This window comes from Sipha flava, unplaced genomic scaffold (assembly GCF_003268045.1).
Source record: "Sipha flava isolate LNK unplaced genomic scaffold, YSA_version1 69_pilon_pilon, whole genome shotgun sequence".
In the NCBI taxonomy this organism is placed as follows: Eukaryota; Metazoa; Arthropoda; class Insecta; order Hemiptera; family Aphididae; genus Sipha; species Sipha flava.
Window position 1 is genome coordinate 1,020,835 of NW_020273609.1, and position 19,687 is coordinate 1,040,521.

At 26.1% G+C, this 19,687-nt stretch overlaps 1 protein-coding gene across 5 annotated transcripts in view; it reads right to left on the reverse strand.

The window, feature by feature from the left end:
- LOC112692040 (high affinity cAMP-specific 3',5'-cyclic phosphodiesterase 7A-like) overlaps nucleotides 1–19,687 on the reverse strand; it is a 139,375-nt gene that overhangs the window by 14,362 nt on the left and 105,326 nt on the right. For all 5 annotated transcript variants that reach the window (XM_025566547.1, XM_025566546.1, XM_025566548.1 and 2 more), the window contains 4 exons: nucleotides 19,002–19,097; nucleotides 8,826–8,926; nucleotides 1,371–1,502; nucleotides 1,065–1,235 (listed from right to left, as the gene is read on the reverse strand). In XM_025566547.1, coding sequence (XP_025422332.1) covers nucleotides 1,065–1,235; nucleotides 1,371–1,502; nucleotides 8,826–8,926; nucleotides 19,002–19,097 — 500 coding nt within the window. The remainder of the gene's footprint in view (nucleotides 1–1,064; nucleotides 1,236–1,370; nucleotides 1,503–8,825; nucleotides 8,927–19,001; nucleotides 19,098–19,687) is intronic.

The window sequence follows — 19,687 nt, forward strand, 5'->3', positions numbered from 1 at the left end:
AATACGAAATAATAGACAAAGAAAATTCCGTAAAATTTTCAAAAAGAAAATAAAATTCGAGAAAAAAATGATTGAATATAATAATAAATTAATAACCAAATTCGAATACGTCAAAGCCTTTAAGTTTGAATTTTTATCTGTTTAAAATATATAATACACTTTTATAATTATAATTTTATTTTATATAAATGATTGACGAATATTTGAGTAATTATAATATATATAATTAAATTACAACAGGGACGCAATTCACTTAAAGCCAATATTGCGATTATTTTGCTTCAATTTTTATTTATTACTATTGGATTTGATTAGTGAATTTAATATAGTATCACCATTTATGCAATGCGGTTTTTTGTATACTTTTAGTTTATACATTTTCAGAATACGAATGGTTTCTATGTGTATTGTAACAATTCAATTAGCTTAAAACTTTTAAAAATATTTGTTAAAATAAATTAAGGAAAGATAAATATGGATTCTATTAATTATATATCAAATATATATCGATTCTATCAATAGGTTTTATCAATTATATTACAGCTGATAATAACAACGTACTAAAAAAAAATCTTTTGAGCAAATATAATCACTGAGCATAATGGATGATTAAATTATTTGTTGTAATCTAGTTTATGTAAAAACATAATAAAATGTATTCCCTGTTTATTAATGAACGGGTATAATTTTATCCAGAGATTTGGGATAAAATATTTGAAGTCATAGGAAAATTAAAAAAAAAAACCATTGATTAATAAGAGTGGTTAGAGTTTAATAAAAGGTCTGAAAACATATCAATATATTTATTTGGACAATATTTAAAACACTCAAAAATAAGAATATTTTATACAAAAATGCATCATGAGAAAGCCCATTAAATACTCAAAGAATATTTTCATAAACGAAAAATATAGAAAAAAATAATAATAAAAATATTTTTTCTCAAATGAAATGTATGAAAAGTCATAAATTCATACAAAATGTTCCATTACGTTACAAATATATTTCTTGGATAATCCCAAACAGAATATTTTCTCTTTTTTTTTTTGTTTTCTGTAACTTACATTAAATTTTTTTAAGAATTCCGGTTGCCTCGTAATATCGGTGGCCAAGATTAGTGAACTTATCTGCGATTCGAGATCTTGACGTATGGGACTAAGTTTTTCCGCAACGTGGCTTTCAAGTAAACAGCCCACCGCCGATCTCCAGTGATGGTTTTCTAACACTGAAGTGTTCTGAAAATATATATGTACATTCATATACAAATATATACTCACGAATATTTATACATTTAATCGAGAACTAGCCACTAAAAGATAAAGCATCCCATACTCACTTCGAGATGTTTAGGCAATTCCGTTTATATTTACCTCGTAGAGAGTGGCCAAGTGGTTACTGGTTGCTATAAGAAAAGGTTGATTGACACCAGGATGGTCGAGATCATGAGCAACAGCTGCTATGAGGGATGCCATTATTTCAAGAGGTGTTAAGAAGTTCTTAATCTATAAATATATAAATATAAAAAAAAAACACAAAATATTATTACAAACATACACACATTTATGGTTTTCTAAACTCTCTGATTAAACAACTAGAATAATTTCACTATTTTTTTTTTATTTTTTTATTTTGCTAATAACAAATTGTTTTCGAATTTAAAACTGGAAATCGCATATACCACATCTCTCATCTAATTTCATGAAATTCAATGTAAACATTAAAAGTTATCTTTCGTGCGACTCAATAAAGAAAATATCTTTATACAGTCCCTCGAGAACTATAATAAACTCACTAATATTAGTGCTGATTTACACAAAATGAAATTTTATAGATACCAAACACATGTACAATTCAACGAAAATCTATAATATTTAATACAGAATCACCAGTTGATATGAAAAGCTACATTTTTAATTAACTACGGTTTATAATTTTTTCAGTGCCCACAAGAAAACCAAATAGTGACTCGAATACTGTTAACATTCTTATTCGTACCAATATAATATAATTATTCTATGGTATTCAATTAAAAATGAAAAAATGTTAATAGAGTAGGAGTAAAATATGAACACCAGGCGAGTTAAATAAAAATAAGATACTAAAAGAATTTTTCGACTAACTTCATTTACAGGTCACATTATTGTCATATTTTCATAACAAATAATACAATTTATTATTAGTTTGGTGATCTCTCGATGATTCATAGGACCACAAAATCGAATAAAGAATTTTACTCGGAGTATTTCACCGGTCGTATTACTGTTAATTTTAGCTGGGAGGAAATATAGGAAAGATAACATGACAGTGGATTGTATAAGGAATGAGAATGAGATATATATGTATGTAACCTAGTGTGACCAATACCACTATAGACTAAATAAAATTAAACTATTTGACGTATATTATCACATATTGAATAATAAATAACTAATATGATCAAATAACTATATAATAATAATAAAAAGAAGAAAAGACGAACGTGATCTAACACTCCTGGAACAGATGGGATGATGCCGTTGATGGTGAACGTTGAAGTCTGGAACTAGTCAGACGGCAAGTTACAGTAGGGTGGTAGCGACAGAAATGTAAACAAACAAGAATATACACCGGACGGTGATAGTCGGAAAACACAGGTGGACACGTGGTCGACACCCTTGCACATATGAACCCGGGAATCAAGTGGCGGAAAACACACAGATACCAGTTGGCGTGGCGGAGGCGCAAAAGCCTGGTTCACATTCACGCACAACGAAACAAAAATACACACGCAAATGGCGCAGAGGGCCATTGACAGACGCAATACCGGCCGAATATATCGGGGCTATATGTGTGTCGTGACGGACGCCTGCAAAACCACACCTATAGCCATCAGAAAATGCACTGCACTCGAAGACAGGCGATGACGCTGGTAATCATCGACCATTTTCCGTAAAAAACCAGTTGGCGAAGGAAAGGCGCGCTATCTCGACCGAATTGTTATTGCATTTACGGATATGCACTAGTTGATTTGCGCGGACGCGCAAAGGCTTTATTTTAGCAGTTCAATCTGTTCCCAACAATATATATTAGAAAAATATAAACCTAACGCTATTAAAATGAACAGCTATGTATTCCCTTCTGGGGATATTTTAATACGTCTACATTACACTTTCGATCCTCTTCTCCTTTCCTAACCTATCCACCCAATCTTCTCCGACTATGTTGTCAAGGAAACAATTGTCATGCTCATGGTTGTTCATGAATAGAGTCATTGTTGTCGTTATTATTCATCATTTAACTGTAGTGGTTGCTTGGTGACTGAAAGGAAAAGGATCAGAAAACAAAAAACTAGGGTTGATAAATTTGCAAATAAAAACTTATTATACAGATAATGTATATGGCACAATTACTGATGCTCATTTAATTTAATTGGAAGTCCTAAGGTATTACTTTTAAGATACCTCGAGTAATTTTCTAGGTATTCTTCAGATGTAGTATAATTCTTTTTATTAAATCCAAAGTTATTATTACATATTGTTGAAAATAGATAATATTTATTTTGGCAGTGTTTCTAAAAACTTCTATGAACATGTTTTCTTCATTTCAACGAAAAAAAAAATTATTTAAAAACCAGCACTTGTCTTAAAAAGAGTGAAATATTCAACCACGCTCGTTTTTCGTAAAATAAAATTATTATGAAATGTAGTTAGTTAATGTTTATTTGCAGTTATTCGGAAGTTCTGTGACCTTATTAATTTCGAATATACAACTTGGTTGTAAAATTAGTAAACACTAAACAACTGATGAGCAGTGCACCGTTTGGATTGGTATGAATATGAGTTAATTAATAACTGTTGATACTATTATGATTCATAGGACTCTAGGGAAAACAAAAATTATTTTCCATAACGATAATCAAAAGGACGTATTTATATAAAAAATATATACATAGTAATACAGTATACGTATAATTTTGTTCCTCACTTTTTATAACCCCAAACTACTTGGATATTAATGGTATACTACAATAAATATAATGTATTTTTATACAATTGATTTTAATTAAAATTTGATTATTAATAAAGAATCACTTCCACAAAACCCTTACATTTATATTATTTTTTTGCCTTTGGACAATACATAAGTAAATCAAATTTTAACGAATCTACATAGCCAATTTTAATCTGTAGGTTTGATCATGGCGTAAGATAAAAATATAACGTCAAAGTTTATGTTTATCTGTTTTAGTCTTTTAACTATACAATGAAAACTGCCTAAAACGGAAATGCATGGGACCAACAAAAAATTCCGCTTTATTCGATAAAACGATATGTTCCGGATTATTCAATTATCCTTTTATGCTCGTATCGATCAGTTGATATTTTTTATAGACACTTATATTTTGGCATTTTAATATATACTACGATGAATAGGAGATAAAATTAAAATTGAATGTACGACTATTGGTGTATGACTGTTTCACAGTATCAAAGAAGAAAGTTCGTATCGTTTATACGATAATATGCATTGTATATACATATATTGAATATGTATGAATATGTATAGAACAATTTTATCTTCTTTATCTATCACTAGAGCGCGGATTTCTATGCAATCGCATATTTTTTTTCCTTTCAATATTTTTGGATTTTTGTCAGTTATCTCCACGAATCATCATAATTTGAAGCTAATGGTGAAATTTTTTTTTCATATTTCTGCATATTTATAGGTTATTGCATATTTTTGCATATTTTCACAAAATTCAAAATTTATTCCATATTGAAGTGAAAATTTAAAAAAAGTGTATAAAATAGTATTTTGTCTAGTAGAAAAATTAAAAATAAATTTCATGGTCACTAAATAATAATTTATATATATATTTAGTTATAAAATAAATAATCGATTACGATGTAAACTTAATCGCTCTTGCTGTGTCAGTCGATTATCGACATACCACTTGCTTCAAATATGCCCCAATAACTTCGGTTGACATCGAGGGTTCATTTTCAGTCTTTAAAAATATGTTAACCAATAAACGACACAGCTTCACAGAAGATAAACTTGAAATACATATGATTATTTATTTTAATAATAAATAAAATTTTAAAAATAATTTAAGTTCAGAAAATTCCTTAAATTTTTTTATATTAAATATTTAAGTAATTAATTTTTATAAGTTGAATTATAAATTTTAAATAAATAAAAAATTCTTGCATATTTTTTGCATATTTTCATAATTTTGACTGCATATTTTTAACATATTTTCATGATTTTGACTGCATATTTTTTGTATATTTTCATGATTTGCATGACTGCATATTATATGGCATATTTCGATACTTTTAAGTGTATACAAATCCGCGCTCTATCTATCACTATTTAATGATGTACATACAACCATGTGCATATCTATATTTTAGGTTTATAGTACACATATGCGTGTCATTTTCCGGTTAGGAAATCGTTCCATTTCCGCGTTAAGAGGGTTCCCTTTTATTGAGGTTCAGCGTCTATATAAAACCATAGGAACGTGCCGGGACCATAGAAAAATTCCGTATTGAATAGTTTTCCGTTTTATTCGGGGTCCGCTTTAGACAGTTTTCACTGTAATAATTTATATTAGGTTTGAGTATATGGGTAGTTAAAAATATTTATTATACGAACAAATAGTATAATCTTAAACAAGGTCAAAATAATGACAGAAACAATCCGATTATGTCATCCAATCGTTAAACGGCGATAATATTAAATATTTGTTGTTGATACCTACTTCATGTACTTTAATTTTACGATCATATATAGTAAAATATCTATAATTAAACTCGAAAAGGTAAAAAATAAAAAATAAAGTAGTAATACTAGTAATAATAATAATAATAATAATAATGACTGACAAAAATGTGACAGCAATTTGTCAAATTTTCCGGTATTGCCAGATGAAAAGACTTGTTTCTGGCAGCACTTTTCTAAGACTATGGTTTACGTGCGGCATATATTATAGCAGCACTAAACCTGTCAATATTAACAATAACAATAATAAATTACACAAACAATAATAAAATAGTTTTCTGGGGAAATCTATCAAAAACGTACGAATTTAAGTAAATCTCGCGTAATAATAATAATATTTAACTATAGACTCAATATATTATTATATCATCATATTAAATACCTTAGTAATAGAAACGCAGTTTTATGAGCGTTCATATGAATTGTATGAATAATATCATCTTTCAACATATTTACAATAGCCCATATATAGGTATTATATTATTATGTATTATATTTATATGTATTATAGATGATATTATGCTATAATAGAACTTAGGTTTATTTTCACCGTAGGGTAACGAATTTCAAACAACTTCCCGTAAACTGGAAGACGAGCTTAAGTATGTGTGAAAATACTTCAAACACCTAAATAGGAACCTCTTAGCATTTTTAAATAATGAGTAGTTGTTTTGTATCTATACGATTTTATCGAGCATAATGACACCATGTGAAAAGTTGAATTGGCTCAGAATTTAATTATATTATTTTTGTTACTTCGTACGCTAAAAGCTTAAATTCGACAACAAATCAATATCCAGAAAATCATTACATGCAGAATCGATAATTTTACAGATTTTATTTCGAGTTTTGAGCTAAAAGTTTCCAAAAAAACTTAACGAAGAGTAACGAATTTCATTTATATGTGAAATATGTGATTTACTCGTGCAGCGAGGTTTAGGTTCATACAAAGTATAATTCACAACATTATCAAGGTTTGTACAAAAACTAGGTTAGGCTTAGACTATAATTATTTTTGGAGCGAAGTCCCATTCCCACGCAAAGTTACGCGGAGTCAATAGATTGTTTTTAGACTACCTGTAAGGGCGGATACGATACATTTGATGAGGAATCAATAGGTACCCATAAAACTATATGATCTAAATTACAATCAATTACTATGATAGGAAGTAGATAGTTGTTTGGTATTGGCAATAATCGTCACAAACCGTGTGGATATTTACTGTATATGTACAGTGTATAATTAGAAACTGTTGCGTGGGACACGATAAAACGTTGCATGGAAGTTAAGATTTTGCAGCACGCGCAATAGTAAATAGTAAAAAAGATACCGTAGATAAGGATACTCATTTTTGTTTATGATATATATATTCATATAGGTATTTTTTTTTTTTTTTTTTTTTTACATGTTTCAAATATAAAACCGAATTTTATTTATATTATTTAAATATTCTTAGAAAATATCTTGAAACTATTCAAACTTGCGATACAGAATCGATTTCCATTCCGTTTAAAAATATATACCTCAATTTTATTCATGGTGCTAAGTAAAATTAAGTATATTTAATATTGGTGTAAATAAAATTCGTATTTCATCGACTTTAGTGCGTACTATATTGACAATTGTATTTTGAATTAAAATTAGTTGGTATTACATACATCCGGTGTACTAAAAGTACATATTATAATATTTACTTATACAATTATGGATACATACACTATGCTGTGTTTATTTTGAAAGGTAAACGTATAGAACTACACGTATTGAACGTTAAAGAGCGTTTCTATACGGATTGTGTTAAACGTTCTGCGTGTGTAATCGAATGTCCGTATTATATAACTTATAACACAACGATTCAAAGTTAGTAAACATAAACATCCAAATAAAAATTTGTGGTGGATGTTTTGATTTCGGAGATTGAAAAAAAACACGAATTGAGTCTATATTAGATTGATTAGTATATTTATACGAATAAAACCTATAGAAATCACAAAAATGTTACATTAATACCACAAAACGATTGAGAATTGGAAGTTTTTTGGAGTTTAAAATAATATTTTGATAATTATTACTCAGATACAAATTTAAACTTGTACTATAGTAAAATAACAAGTTTTTTTTTGTAATTTTTCCACTGCATTTTTTCATTAAATTTCACAAGTTTAATAAGTTGTATAATAAGTATAAAATATAAGCTCATTATATGTTTTTAAAAATCATTTTATAATTAAAATAATAAAAACTTAAATAAATATTAAAAACTATTAAATGGATAACATTCGTAAGTTAATATATTAATAAATTCTTAGCTTGGAGTATTATTTTATTCGTAAAATACGACCAATTTAGTCGATAAAATTGATAAAATAAATTTTATTATAATTTAATTCGAAACCGGTCGTACTTTACAAATATAATAATACTTCAGGCTAAGTATTTATACATCAACATCTTATATTCTTTGAAATTGTCTATTGTTAATATGCATTATTTTTTTTTGGTCTTCAAAATGTAATTTTTAATTCTTAATCATAAGTACATGATACACATTAATGATACTTTACAAAAAAAATTGAAGTATACTACAATTTGAAAAAGTAAATGTTGAAAAAATTCTCAAAAAAATTAAATTAAAACTATTTATTTGTTTTAAATAAATTCGAAAAGGTTTTTACCGTACAGCACTTCGAAATGTTAGAAGTACACCAAGAAAAGCACAATAAGAACAGTTACATTAAACTTATACAATTTTAAGCTTAGCTCAGAAAAAATAAATTAATTTATAATTATACCTAAAATAAATACCCAAAAACACATTTTTTTTTTTAATAGTTTTGAATTCCTTTTAAAACTGTACAATTTAAAACTAACTATTTAACTATATATTAACTTATATGAACTGTCTGAGATTTTTGTCGAATTTATAGGTGTAAATTTTTAAATACATTATACAGTTAATGATGATACACTTATAATTAGTTATAAGTATAATAATGTAACAAAAAAAAAAACGCCCAAAGCTCTATATTTAAAAGTATATATTATACCAACTAACCTTATCCTCTTGCAGAAAACAGTGCATTGCTTGGGTTACGTCGGTAGCATGAATAGCATTATGGTATGGATTTGTGCTGTGGTACCCTTCCTCTATAAGACCTGTGAAAATTTTATAAATAATTCTTATCACATAATATATAGTTTACCAGAATACAAATAAAAGATAATGAAAACTCCGTATTTTACCATATGAAAATGTTTATAATATATTTTTTTAAACATTTTATAATCACTGTAATTTAACACATTTTGGCATAAAAATAATACTATATTTATGTTTATGTATAATGTAGTATCAACTTACGCTAATTTTACTCCAAAACAATATTAAGTACACTATAAACCGAATTCAATAGAAAAAAAATGTATAAATAAATAAATAAATACGATTAAAAATTGTCCACCATTCGCTGAGAAAACCAGGTACCAGATCGGATCCCTGTTGGATCACAATATTAAAATAGTCAGTCTTTCATAAAGGATAACATGAAAAGAATACCAAAATACTCGCGCTTAAACAGCAAACTGGCATCATAATAACACAGGCTAAGATAGCTTTCTCCGACTGCCATGATACCTGCTGATTCTTGTACTATTTTATATCTATATATTATATATATGAATTTGCATACACATATCTAAGAGGCTCGTATAAGCAGAATGTGTTATTTTTATTTATTTATTAGTCTGTGGCGACATGACATGAACCAAACCAAGGGTGGATTCACAGTTAGAGTACTGTGAGTCAAGCTATTTTCAAGAGACCATTTATTAAGGCGAAAACTGGATCATAAATGTAACCTTGTAACAAAAAAATAAAAAACTATAAGATCATACAATATGTATATTTAAGTTAATTTATAATTTTCAGTGAAAACATTCACATTAATTTTATTTTATGGAGTCTTGTATTATCTCTTAATTTTTGTAATATCTATTGTAATAATTAAATATATGTAATATTTGATTGTAATATCTCTTAGAGATATTTTACTGTATTACACAATTAAACTAGTGGGGTCATTTGGGGTATGGCAACTGGAATGGCAACAAAATAACTATTTGTACAGTCTAGTATAAATTTCGACCTATAGTCGGCACACAATTATACAAATATAAAAAGTCTTAAGAGGCCGATTTTTTCAACAAATATTAATTGTGGGTCAATTGACCTCCTGAACCCCCCGCTAGGTCTACTCCTGAACCTAACCACGTACAAATATGGAAGCATGAAGCCATCGTATATATACTCCTTTTCAGATATTTCAGACCAGTCAAGGCGATTTTAAATTTAAACAATAATGACACTTCTTTATTCATCAGATAACACATCCGTTCACACTACATGTAAGAGTACTATTGTGCAACAAAATTAATTATAACAATATAGTTATTTTAAAGCTTAATTCCGTATGTACGATATCTAAACGAGATTAACTTTATTTCATTTTATGGGAATGTTAATTATTGCCAAATTTTAATAAAATTAAATAAAACGATTGTCTTTCAGTTTTGCGAGTCATTGCAAGAGTTCATCTAAGCTCAAACATTGAAGCAAAATGATTATATAATCATATGTGGTCGGAAGAAAAGTATTTTAGTTTGGAAGAAGGATAAAAAAAAAATAGCTATTCCGTGTAGTGTGCGTTTTGAAATAATAATAAATCATATAAATTGAAAAATTATTCACAAGAGGACTTGATGTGATATTTTTAAGTAATTCATTTGTATTGAGTTTTTAAAAAAAAAATTAAAAAATTAAAAATAATTACAGTCGGTACCATCCATAACGACGCCGGTTATAACGATATATGAAGTATAATGACGTTGATTTTAGAGATCCGGTAAAATTCTGTTTATTTACAGGTACAAAAAAACTGGTTATAATGATATTGAATGTAACGACAATATCAGCTAATACGACTTAAAAATCGGACCGCAACGCACATTTTAATCATATATAACAACTGTATATTATTATTTTCACAAATGATCCTCTGTAGACGAAGCATATTAATCAGTAGAAAATATTATTAATTTTTCATTAGTAAATAATATTGACTTGAATCAAAATTTTAATTTATTAGAACTCATACAAAATATGCTATTAAATGATAAATCAAGATAGCTAAAAACCACTGACTTCTTAAAATAGTTGTGTAATTTTTAATTTTTTTCTTCATTACATAAATTGTATTTTAAAAAATTATTTATGTAAACAATATTTCAAATTCTAAGTTATAATAAAATAATATATATACATATTGGCTGTATGACTTGATATAGTCTAGCGCACGATACGTGACTCTTAACTATCAAGTCGCAAGCTATTTATTAATTTAAGCTCCTGTTTGCTTAAAAAATATTAACCAATAAATAAAGCATACAAATTATTATACTTTATAACTTGATATATATTTCTAACCCAACTACTTTTTAAAATACAGGTAAAATAATCATTTCATTGCTATTAAATAGTTTTTTTAATAAATGTGTTGCGTTTTTTACGTTATAACTTATAAGTGACCTGAAGTACTTTTCGTACGATAGTTTGATATACCCATTTTAGTACATTTTTTTTTTTAACATAATACTTATAGGAAGTTGATTGTTATACATAATGAATATTAAATAAATATTATAATAATGTTATTCTTCATATTATTTAATCATGGCAATTTGCAGTGTCTATGTGAAAATCAATCTGTATACAAACATGATCATATTATGATCTATACAAATAAAAAATAATTAAAAAATGTAGGTACTGTACAAATGTACAGAACATATTTAGTTGATATATAATAATTAATAATCCAAACACAACATTTAGACAATTTTTATAATTGATAACTTAAATTTATAGTAGGTACTAGTGTTCATAGACAATGATTAACTAATATGTAATATGTATTTATTGAATTAAATGTCATATGTAAATACCTATTATTATCGATGTAAAAATTTCATAACTATTACGTGTAAAATAATAAAATAAAATATGTAATATAACATAACCTATGTAAATATTTTACAGACTTAGCTTCTAGTGATTTTACGGTGATAAATAGCCAATTGTAACAATTTATGGTCACAAATAAAATTTATTTGTATACAAATTAAATAAATCAATATGTTAATGAATACATTTGATACAAATATTTTTATTACTTAATTTTCAAATAAAAAAAAAAATATTTTTTTGTTTTCATAGTTCAAAAACCATTTCATGCGGCTAATTTGGATAAATATTGATATTTTCATTCGTTGAGCTCGAAATTTGAAACAACATTAACGACACTAAGAACTGCTACTGATATTTATATATCATTATGTATAATTAAATATTTATTGAAATGATAATTTATAGTACCATATAATATATAACTTTAAAACATTATCTCATCTTATATTTTAATATTATTGAAAATAATTCAATGTTGTCTAACGACGTCGTATATGATTTGAATGACAGAAATTATGAATTTAATTTAAGCAGAGTACCTAATTGCTATAATAACCTAATGTTTTACAGATTACTAAACTTTTGGATTCATAATATTCATATATTAAAAAAAAAATCTGTACAAATCTATGCAATTCTTCAGTTTTTATACGTGGTTATAACTGTTTCTAAATATCGATTCAAATAATTAGTACCTACCTATACAATGATAGACCGCGCCTAATTTATAAGTGTAATTATAAAAATTATTACCTACTATTATCATATTATAATATATTTTTTTAGATATTACATAGACTTAATATTATACACAATTTGACGATTTATCATGTTCTTCTCATTCATTATCAAATATAAATAGTTATTTTTAACAAATATATTGTATGAAATGTATTTTATTGTTATCTACCTATACTAATTTGTATCAACACATTTGTGTATAATGAATCAATAAATAAATAATCTGCAATAGAATATAATATATTATGTAGGTACTAAACAATCTAAGAAAAAAAAAAAAACAATATTTAACTGCTTTATATAAAAAACTCATATTATAATTAAGGACATATTGTGTAAATCATTAAAAGTTATCCAATTAGGTTGTACCTACATTTATTACGCTGGTCACCTTATTCAACTGACTATCATTGGGTAATTTATTACTCGTATGTGCCTAGTGTATTTTTGTTATACCGATTTAAATTTCATATTTTCTTGTTCAAAATTGAAAAAATTAAATTTGTAGTCAAATTCTCTACAAGTTTAAAAAAATAATTTTTAGAATTGATTATTTGTAAACGATTTATAACAATTTTATGTTTAGAGGTTTTTAATTTTTGTAAAATAGGTTGAACAGAATAATAATATAAGCATAAAATTCTATATCGTTATTATGAAAATATAAAACAAATATTCTGTCATGAACATGAGTGTTATCGTATTGACTATTTATAATTATTTATAAACGGCAAGTGGCCCAGTCGCGATATAAAAACCAGTTTTGACCTATTGTGTAGTATGGTTACACTCGAGCGCGGGGTGGTGGTATAAACACTGTTTTCGAACGTTGCCGCTATAATTAGCAGAGCAGCACTTGACGACTGTACATTTTTAACTTTACTTGCCAAAAACATGTTTTTGTAATTCCCATTTTCCTCAGCCCTCGTTAGTCGTAGAAACATGATTTATTCACCAAAATAAACTTGAGAAGTTGTTCTAGATAACTATGTATCAGATTTTCGATATCTTTTACTATATTTTTTATATATTTTTTTAAACATTATGAAAATTTTGAAAATTTAAAATGCGTATCTTAAGTTTGAAAACAAAAAAAAAATCGAAAATCTGATACGTAGTTATCTAGATGAACTTCTCAAGTTTATTTTTGTAAAGAAATCATGGTTCTACGACTAACGTGGGCTAAGAAAAATACAAAATACAAAAGCATGTTATTACGATCATACTTTGCTACCAGAACGGCCTCTTAATAAAAATAAAAAATAATATTGGTTATAACGACATATATTTTACAGTTCTTTGACCGTCGTTATAGTTGATATGGACTGTAGTTTCAATTCAAAATCATAATAAATATTTTTTATTTAATATAATAATTTATAAATAATACTATTAATTTTATATTTATGATTTTCTAAACAATCAAAAAATGTAAGTAATCACTTAACTATAATATTAGAGTAAATGGGAAATCGTCGATTCATTATAAACCTATAATAATACAATATTGTTTATAATGTATATAGATTCAAACGTTAATGGTCACATATGCCTTTAACATGTTTCTTTTTCTGATTTTTAAAAACTATTTAAAGATGTTTTCGTTAGAACTATATAACTATGAATCGGAATTATATGATGAACTATATCAACTGTCGAAGTTATTCAGACTGAATTACATTAGCATAATAATAATGTAGCGGCATTAAGAATATATGATGACACATTTACATGACAAACTAACTCTAAGCTAAACTATATGCGCCACATTGAAAGGATGTTGATGATAGAGAAGAACTTACATCATTATACGCAAATAGACTTCCAACTTAATAAGAATCGAGTATTAACAATAATTATACCGAATATAACATATCACGTAACTACAAAAAAAGAAAATAAATAATGATAGTAATAATAATGTTCGATAGATACTTTGAAGGTCGTGACTTGCGAGTTGTACATTTAACACATTATAATATACAGAGTATATTTATATATAATTTTGCTACGCATCGAAAATAAATTATTTAGCGATAAATTACAACTAATAGAAAAAACTAAAATTAAAAATATTTAAAACAACAATATCGTTCAAAAACGATATAGTATAATTAAAACATATACATTTTATTTAAATTAACTGTAATTAAAAATACATAAGAATGAAAATATAGTATAAAAATATATATACATCCATATCATAAGTAATGTATAACAGCCTACCAAAATAAGGTTAAGCCTTGTAAAATATAAAAATCTTCTTCTTTATTATCATATATTTATTATCTTTTATGTAGGTTTTTAGTGTATCCTTTTCCTAGCCTAAATGATTACTATTTATAGACACTATAAATATACTATATTTTATTCATAACTTAAACATTTTGGGTATCCTAACAAATGGTTTTATACAAACAATATTTTACAACTTTGTTCCAAATAGTTTACCGGATCGTACAAGGAAATTAGAAGGCTTTGTTTTTAAACATTGTCCTAGTCCGGCACATGCTATGTATTTCTCACAAAATTATGCTTTTTATCTACTTTTTTATTCTTGAATTTCTTTTATAATATCTTACTGTAATACTTTATGTACATAATATTATTTATGTCATAGGTAACGATCGTACAAATTAAGTGAAAGAAATAAATAAATCTTCCTTAATAACATCGAGCAAAAAAGACAAGCAACATTTTTTCCATTTTAATTTTATTGTCTAAAGAAAATACTTGACAATCACGTTAGAAAGTATATCATTTTTAAAAGAAAAATCTCACATTTTACCTTAGAGTATATAACTAGAAACTATACTTTATGTTGGAGAGTACATTTATTTGAAAACTTCATAACACGAAACAGATAAACCTAAATATACCTAAATGCTATTTAGGTAAATAAAAATATATTGAATAACAAATAATAATTAAAATCTATTAAAATATCAATCGTTTATCTTAACAAAATGTTAATTTTATTGATGTAATTTTGATTTAAATTGCTGAATTCACCAAACCCATCGAATGTTTTGATATTTGTACATATATATATATATATATATATTTATATATTAGCGATGGGTCGAACTGTTCGAATCTCGAACCGAACTGAACATCAAAGGTTCAGTTCGGTTCGGTTCGAGATTCGAACTCGGCATAAAAAATAATCGAACCGAACTATCTAGCATCTTTTACTGTTCGAAAATCGAACTTGAAAATATTTATCGAACCAGACTTACTGGCCACGATAGTTTGAAAACCAAATATTTGTACAATTCTTCAAAAGTTATTTTTGAAAATAAAAATTGATAATGATTATTTAGAAATAATTAGACTATTGGCGATAGAAAGTGGTAATCTGTAAAGGGCATATTATGCATTATTTTAATGAAAACGCTATTACAGTGAAAACTGCCTAAAACGGAATCGCATGGGACCAACAAAAAATTCGGCTTTAAGCAGTTTTCCGCTTTATTCAATAAAACCGAAAAATTACGTATTATTCAATTATCCTTTTATACTCATATCGATCAGTTGATATTTTTCATAGACACTTATATTTTGGCATTTTAATATTTAATACGATTAACAGAAGATAAAATTAAAAGTGTACGTATGACTGTTGGTGTATAACTATTTCATAGTTACAAAGAAAAAAGTTCGTATCGTTTATGCGATAATATGCATTGTATGTACATATATTGTATGAATATATATAGACAATTTTTATCTTCTTTATCTATCACTATTTAATGATGTACATACAACGATGTGCATATTTATATTTTATACCTAATATTTGGTTTATAGTACACACGCGCGTGTCATTTTTCCGGTTTATGCAAGGTTTTTACTTGTATGGAACTCACAAAATCGTTCCGTTTCCGCGTTAAGAAGGTTCCGTTTTATTGAGTTTCAGCGTCTATATAAAACTATAGGAACGTGCCGGGACCATAGAAAAATTCCGTATTGGATAATTTTACGTATTAAAATAATTTAGAATTACATCTTGAAGCTGAAATTTGCAGTACCAAACATTATTCTAACAACGAAGAACATGTTTAACTTTATGACTGAAATTTGTACACTAATTAATAAATAAGCATAAATATTAATTAATTGCAAACACTACACATTTTATATTTTTAAAAATTCTCATAAGGTTTATTTAACTCATTTAAAACGATCAAAGTGAAATCGTATGTTTTTAATCAATGGTACTATATGTAAGTAGACAATATGCTATCTATAGGGGTGTAAATAAACGTGAAAATCGTACGTTTAATCAAAAACTGAATATACAGAAAAATTTAAAATACATAGTGAGTGCATGCAAGATTTACGTAATTAATTAAAATATAATGAAATATGTTAAACTAATAAGGCGAAAATAGTATTTTTTCACAGAATTAACGTAGTATTTAGTCTTTACTCTAATCATGTTGTTTTATGATTGTCTAAAAAGCTAGTAGAGTCAAAAAATTATTAAAATTAGGTTCAAATATTATGAATAGAAAACGGCAGGTGGTGATTACAGTAGCGGTGGAATAAAACTACATATGGGAAAAAACGTCAACTGAATAAGTTCGTTAAACATTTGAATTAAGATGATTTTACCGAAGGTATAAAAGTAATGAATAAAGACAATGGAACTGATGATGGATATTACACGGGTAGTTTGATGATTTGCAGTATAAAATAACGTTTCTAAGTTTAACGTTTCTATAAAGCATATTGTACATCAGCTGACGAAATAAAATAAATAAACCAAATTATTATATTTATAACCAAATTATGAATTATTATCTTCATGAAATCTCTAATATTTTTATGTAACGTTCACTGTGGATATTTACGAACACCAGAAAATTCAAGAATTCAATTGGATTCTGCACTTTATTTCTATTTTATAGACATGTTACGGAGTGTCGAGTTCTAATGAATAACACGGGTAATTTATATCAGTAAAGAATGTTCAATTCTGACGAAATAGTGTATAACAATGAATTGATTTTATCCTCAAAACAACCAAACTATCAATTTGCTTATACCGTTCAAAATATTGCTACTTTTTAACTCGATGAATAAAATAATTCGGAATTCATGTATAGATAGTACTTGTTATACTGGGTTAATTATGTATTACTCAACATTTTTCAATACCATATGATATTATTTAACAATCTTTTTTTTTTTTTTTAACGACACATGTTCATATTTATTAATATTATAATATATTATAATTATATACAAAATAATAATTATTTTAGTGAAAAAAAAATTATTTTTTTTAATTTTGAAGTCAGTAAACCAGCTGCAACAAGGCGTAAAGTTAAGAACAATAAAACCATATATGTATATATAATATACGATTCAAAGGATCATATTTTGTAAATTTTATTTATAACGTAAAAAGCAAATAAAAACAATCAAATAAATTAAAATTATTAAATAAAATAATTATTTTATTTAAATTTGATAAACTAAAATATTATTAAAAACAATAAATATGTCTTAATTATAATAAGAGGATAAACTTTATTTATAAATTATACGTTGTATCAATTAAACAATTAACACAACTCATTATTAAACAGAAAGTTGGTATATTAAATATGAGCGTTTACGCGTATTAATACATTCAAATAGTATGTAAAAGTATATTACGAAATTCATTAATATTATAATATTATAAGTTTTTAAAGCAAATGCTCGGTTATCCTCAGTATGCAAAAATAAGCATTACATTATAAGTGCTTTATTTCATAGGCAGTATATCTGAACAACAACTTAATCCAATACCGAATTTTGTTTATGTCATGGAATATTTTATTCTAAATAAGTCGAGGAACAAGAAATATGTTCATCTTTTTCAATGACTGGCACTACTTTTTATTTAATAAAGTAAGCCCACATATTACGTAGCATTACAATTGCATTTATGTTACTATTTGTTTTGATTTAATATAAAGTTTGATTAGTTTAATTTCTAAAAAACATTTAATGCAAGTCGATGAAAAACTATCAAGAAAAATCAACTAATAGCAACATAATCATTTAGTTCACGAACACTAAGAAATGTATACTGATTCAAACACAGATTATGAAATAAATAAACCAAACCGGATTGCTTTTTAAATTTTAATGATGTGATATTATTATATTGACTAACTATGATACGAAAATAAATTTAAAAAAATTATATTTTTATATTTTTTCGAATCCATATTTTTAAAGGTTTAGAATTTTATTTTATATGACATACCCTATATATTTTATATAACGTACATATGTAACACATATATACTTACTATGATTCAATTAAATTAATTAATAACACAACTACGCTCTGGAAAATGAAATAAATTTGAATTACATTTTATAAAATTACGTTGTTCTAAAATCTTTTGTTTTTTAATAATTTATCGAATATTATTTATATGATAATAATTATAATTTCATACTTACTGAAGAGTTTCCAAACTTGGACAACGTCCAACTTGAAGTGTTCCATTAAACCGTACCAATGGAAAAGATGAACACAGAGTACTGGAAGCGATCTTCCTACAAAAGCCAATAATTAAATCGTTGTAACATAGATGATCACATAAATTAAATATTATCCTATAATATTATCTTAATGGAAAAAAGAAAAGGTTATAAAAAAATATAAATATTGTATAAAATATTTAAAAAAATTTGTAAGAAAAAAAAATATTGAATATTATATCTATCATAATAGTAACAAATTTCTTTATGGCTAAAACAGTGACGGAAAAAATATTGAAAATATTAGTTAACAGTGAGACGTTCGTCAATACAGTATTCGTACAGCATCATCGAACTGTGGTCACTGTGTAGTGCTGGTATTTTTCGAAGAGAATGGTTTAATTAAATGAGTTTGAAAAATTTATCCATGTTTACCGACAATTTACTTACCAATTATTTTAAACTGGTCCTATTATACATTGTGGGCGTTTCGTTACCACATCGCGAAACATAAAACTATGTTCCCTATAAATCACGTTATATTAACCATCTGTTATGGAATCTCAAGAAACAGATAATCCGCATAGCTACGCATAGCTAATAGTGGTTCTCTACATGATGAACATGTTTGAAAAAGAAAGTTCAGAAAGTTCATTGAAGATAGC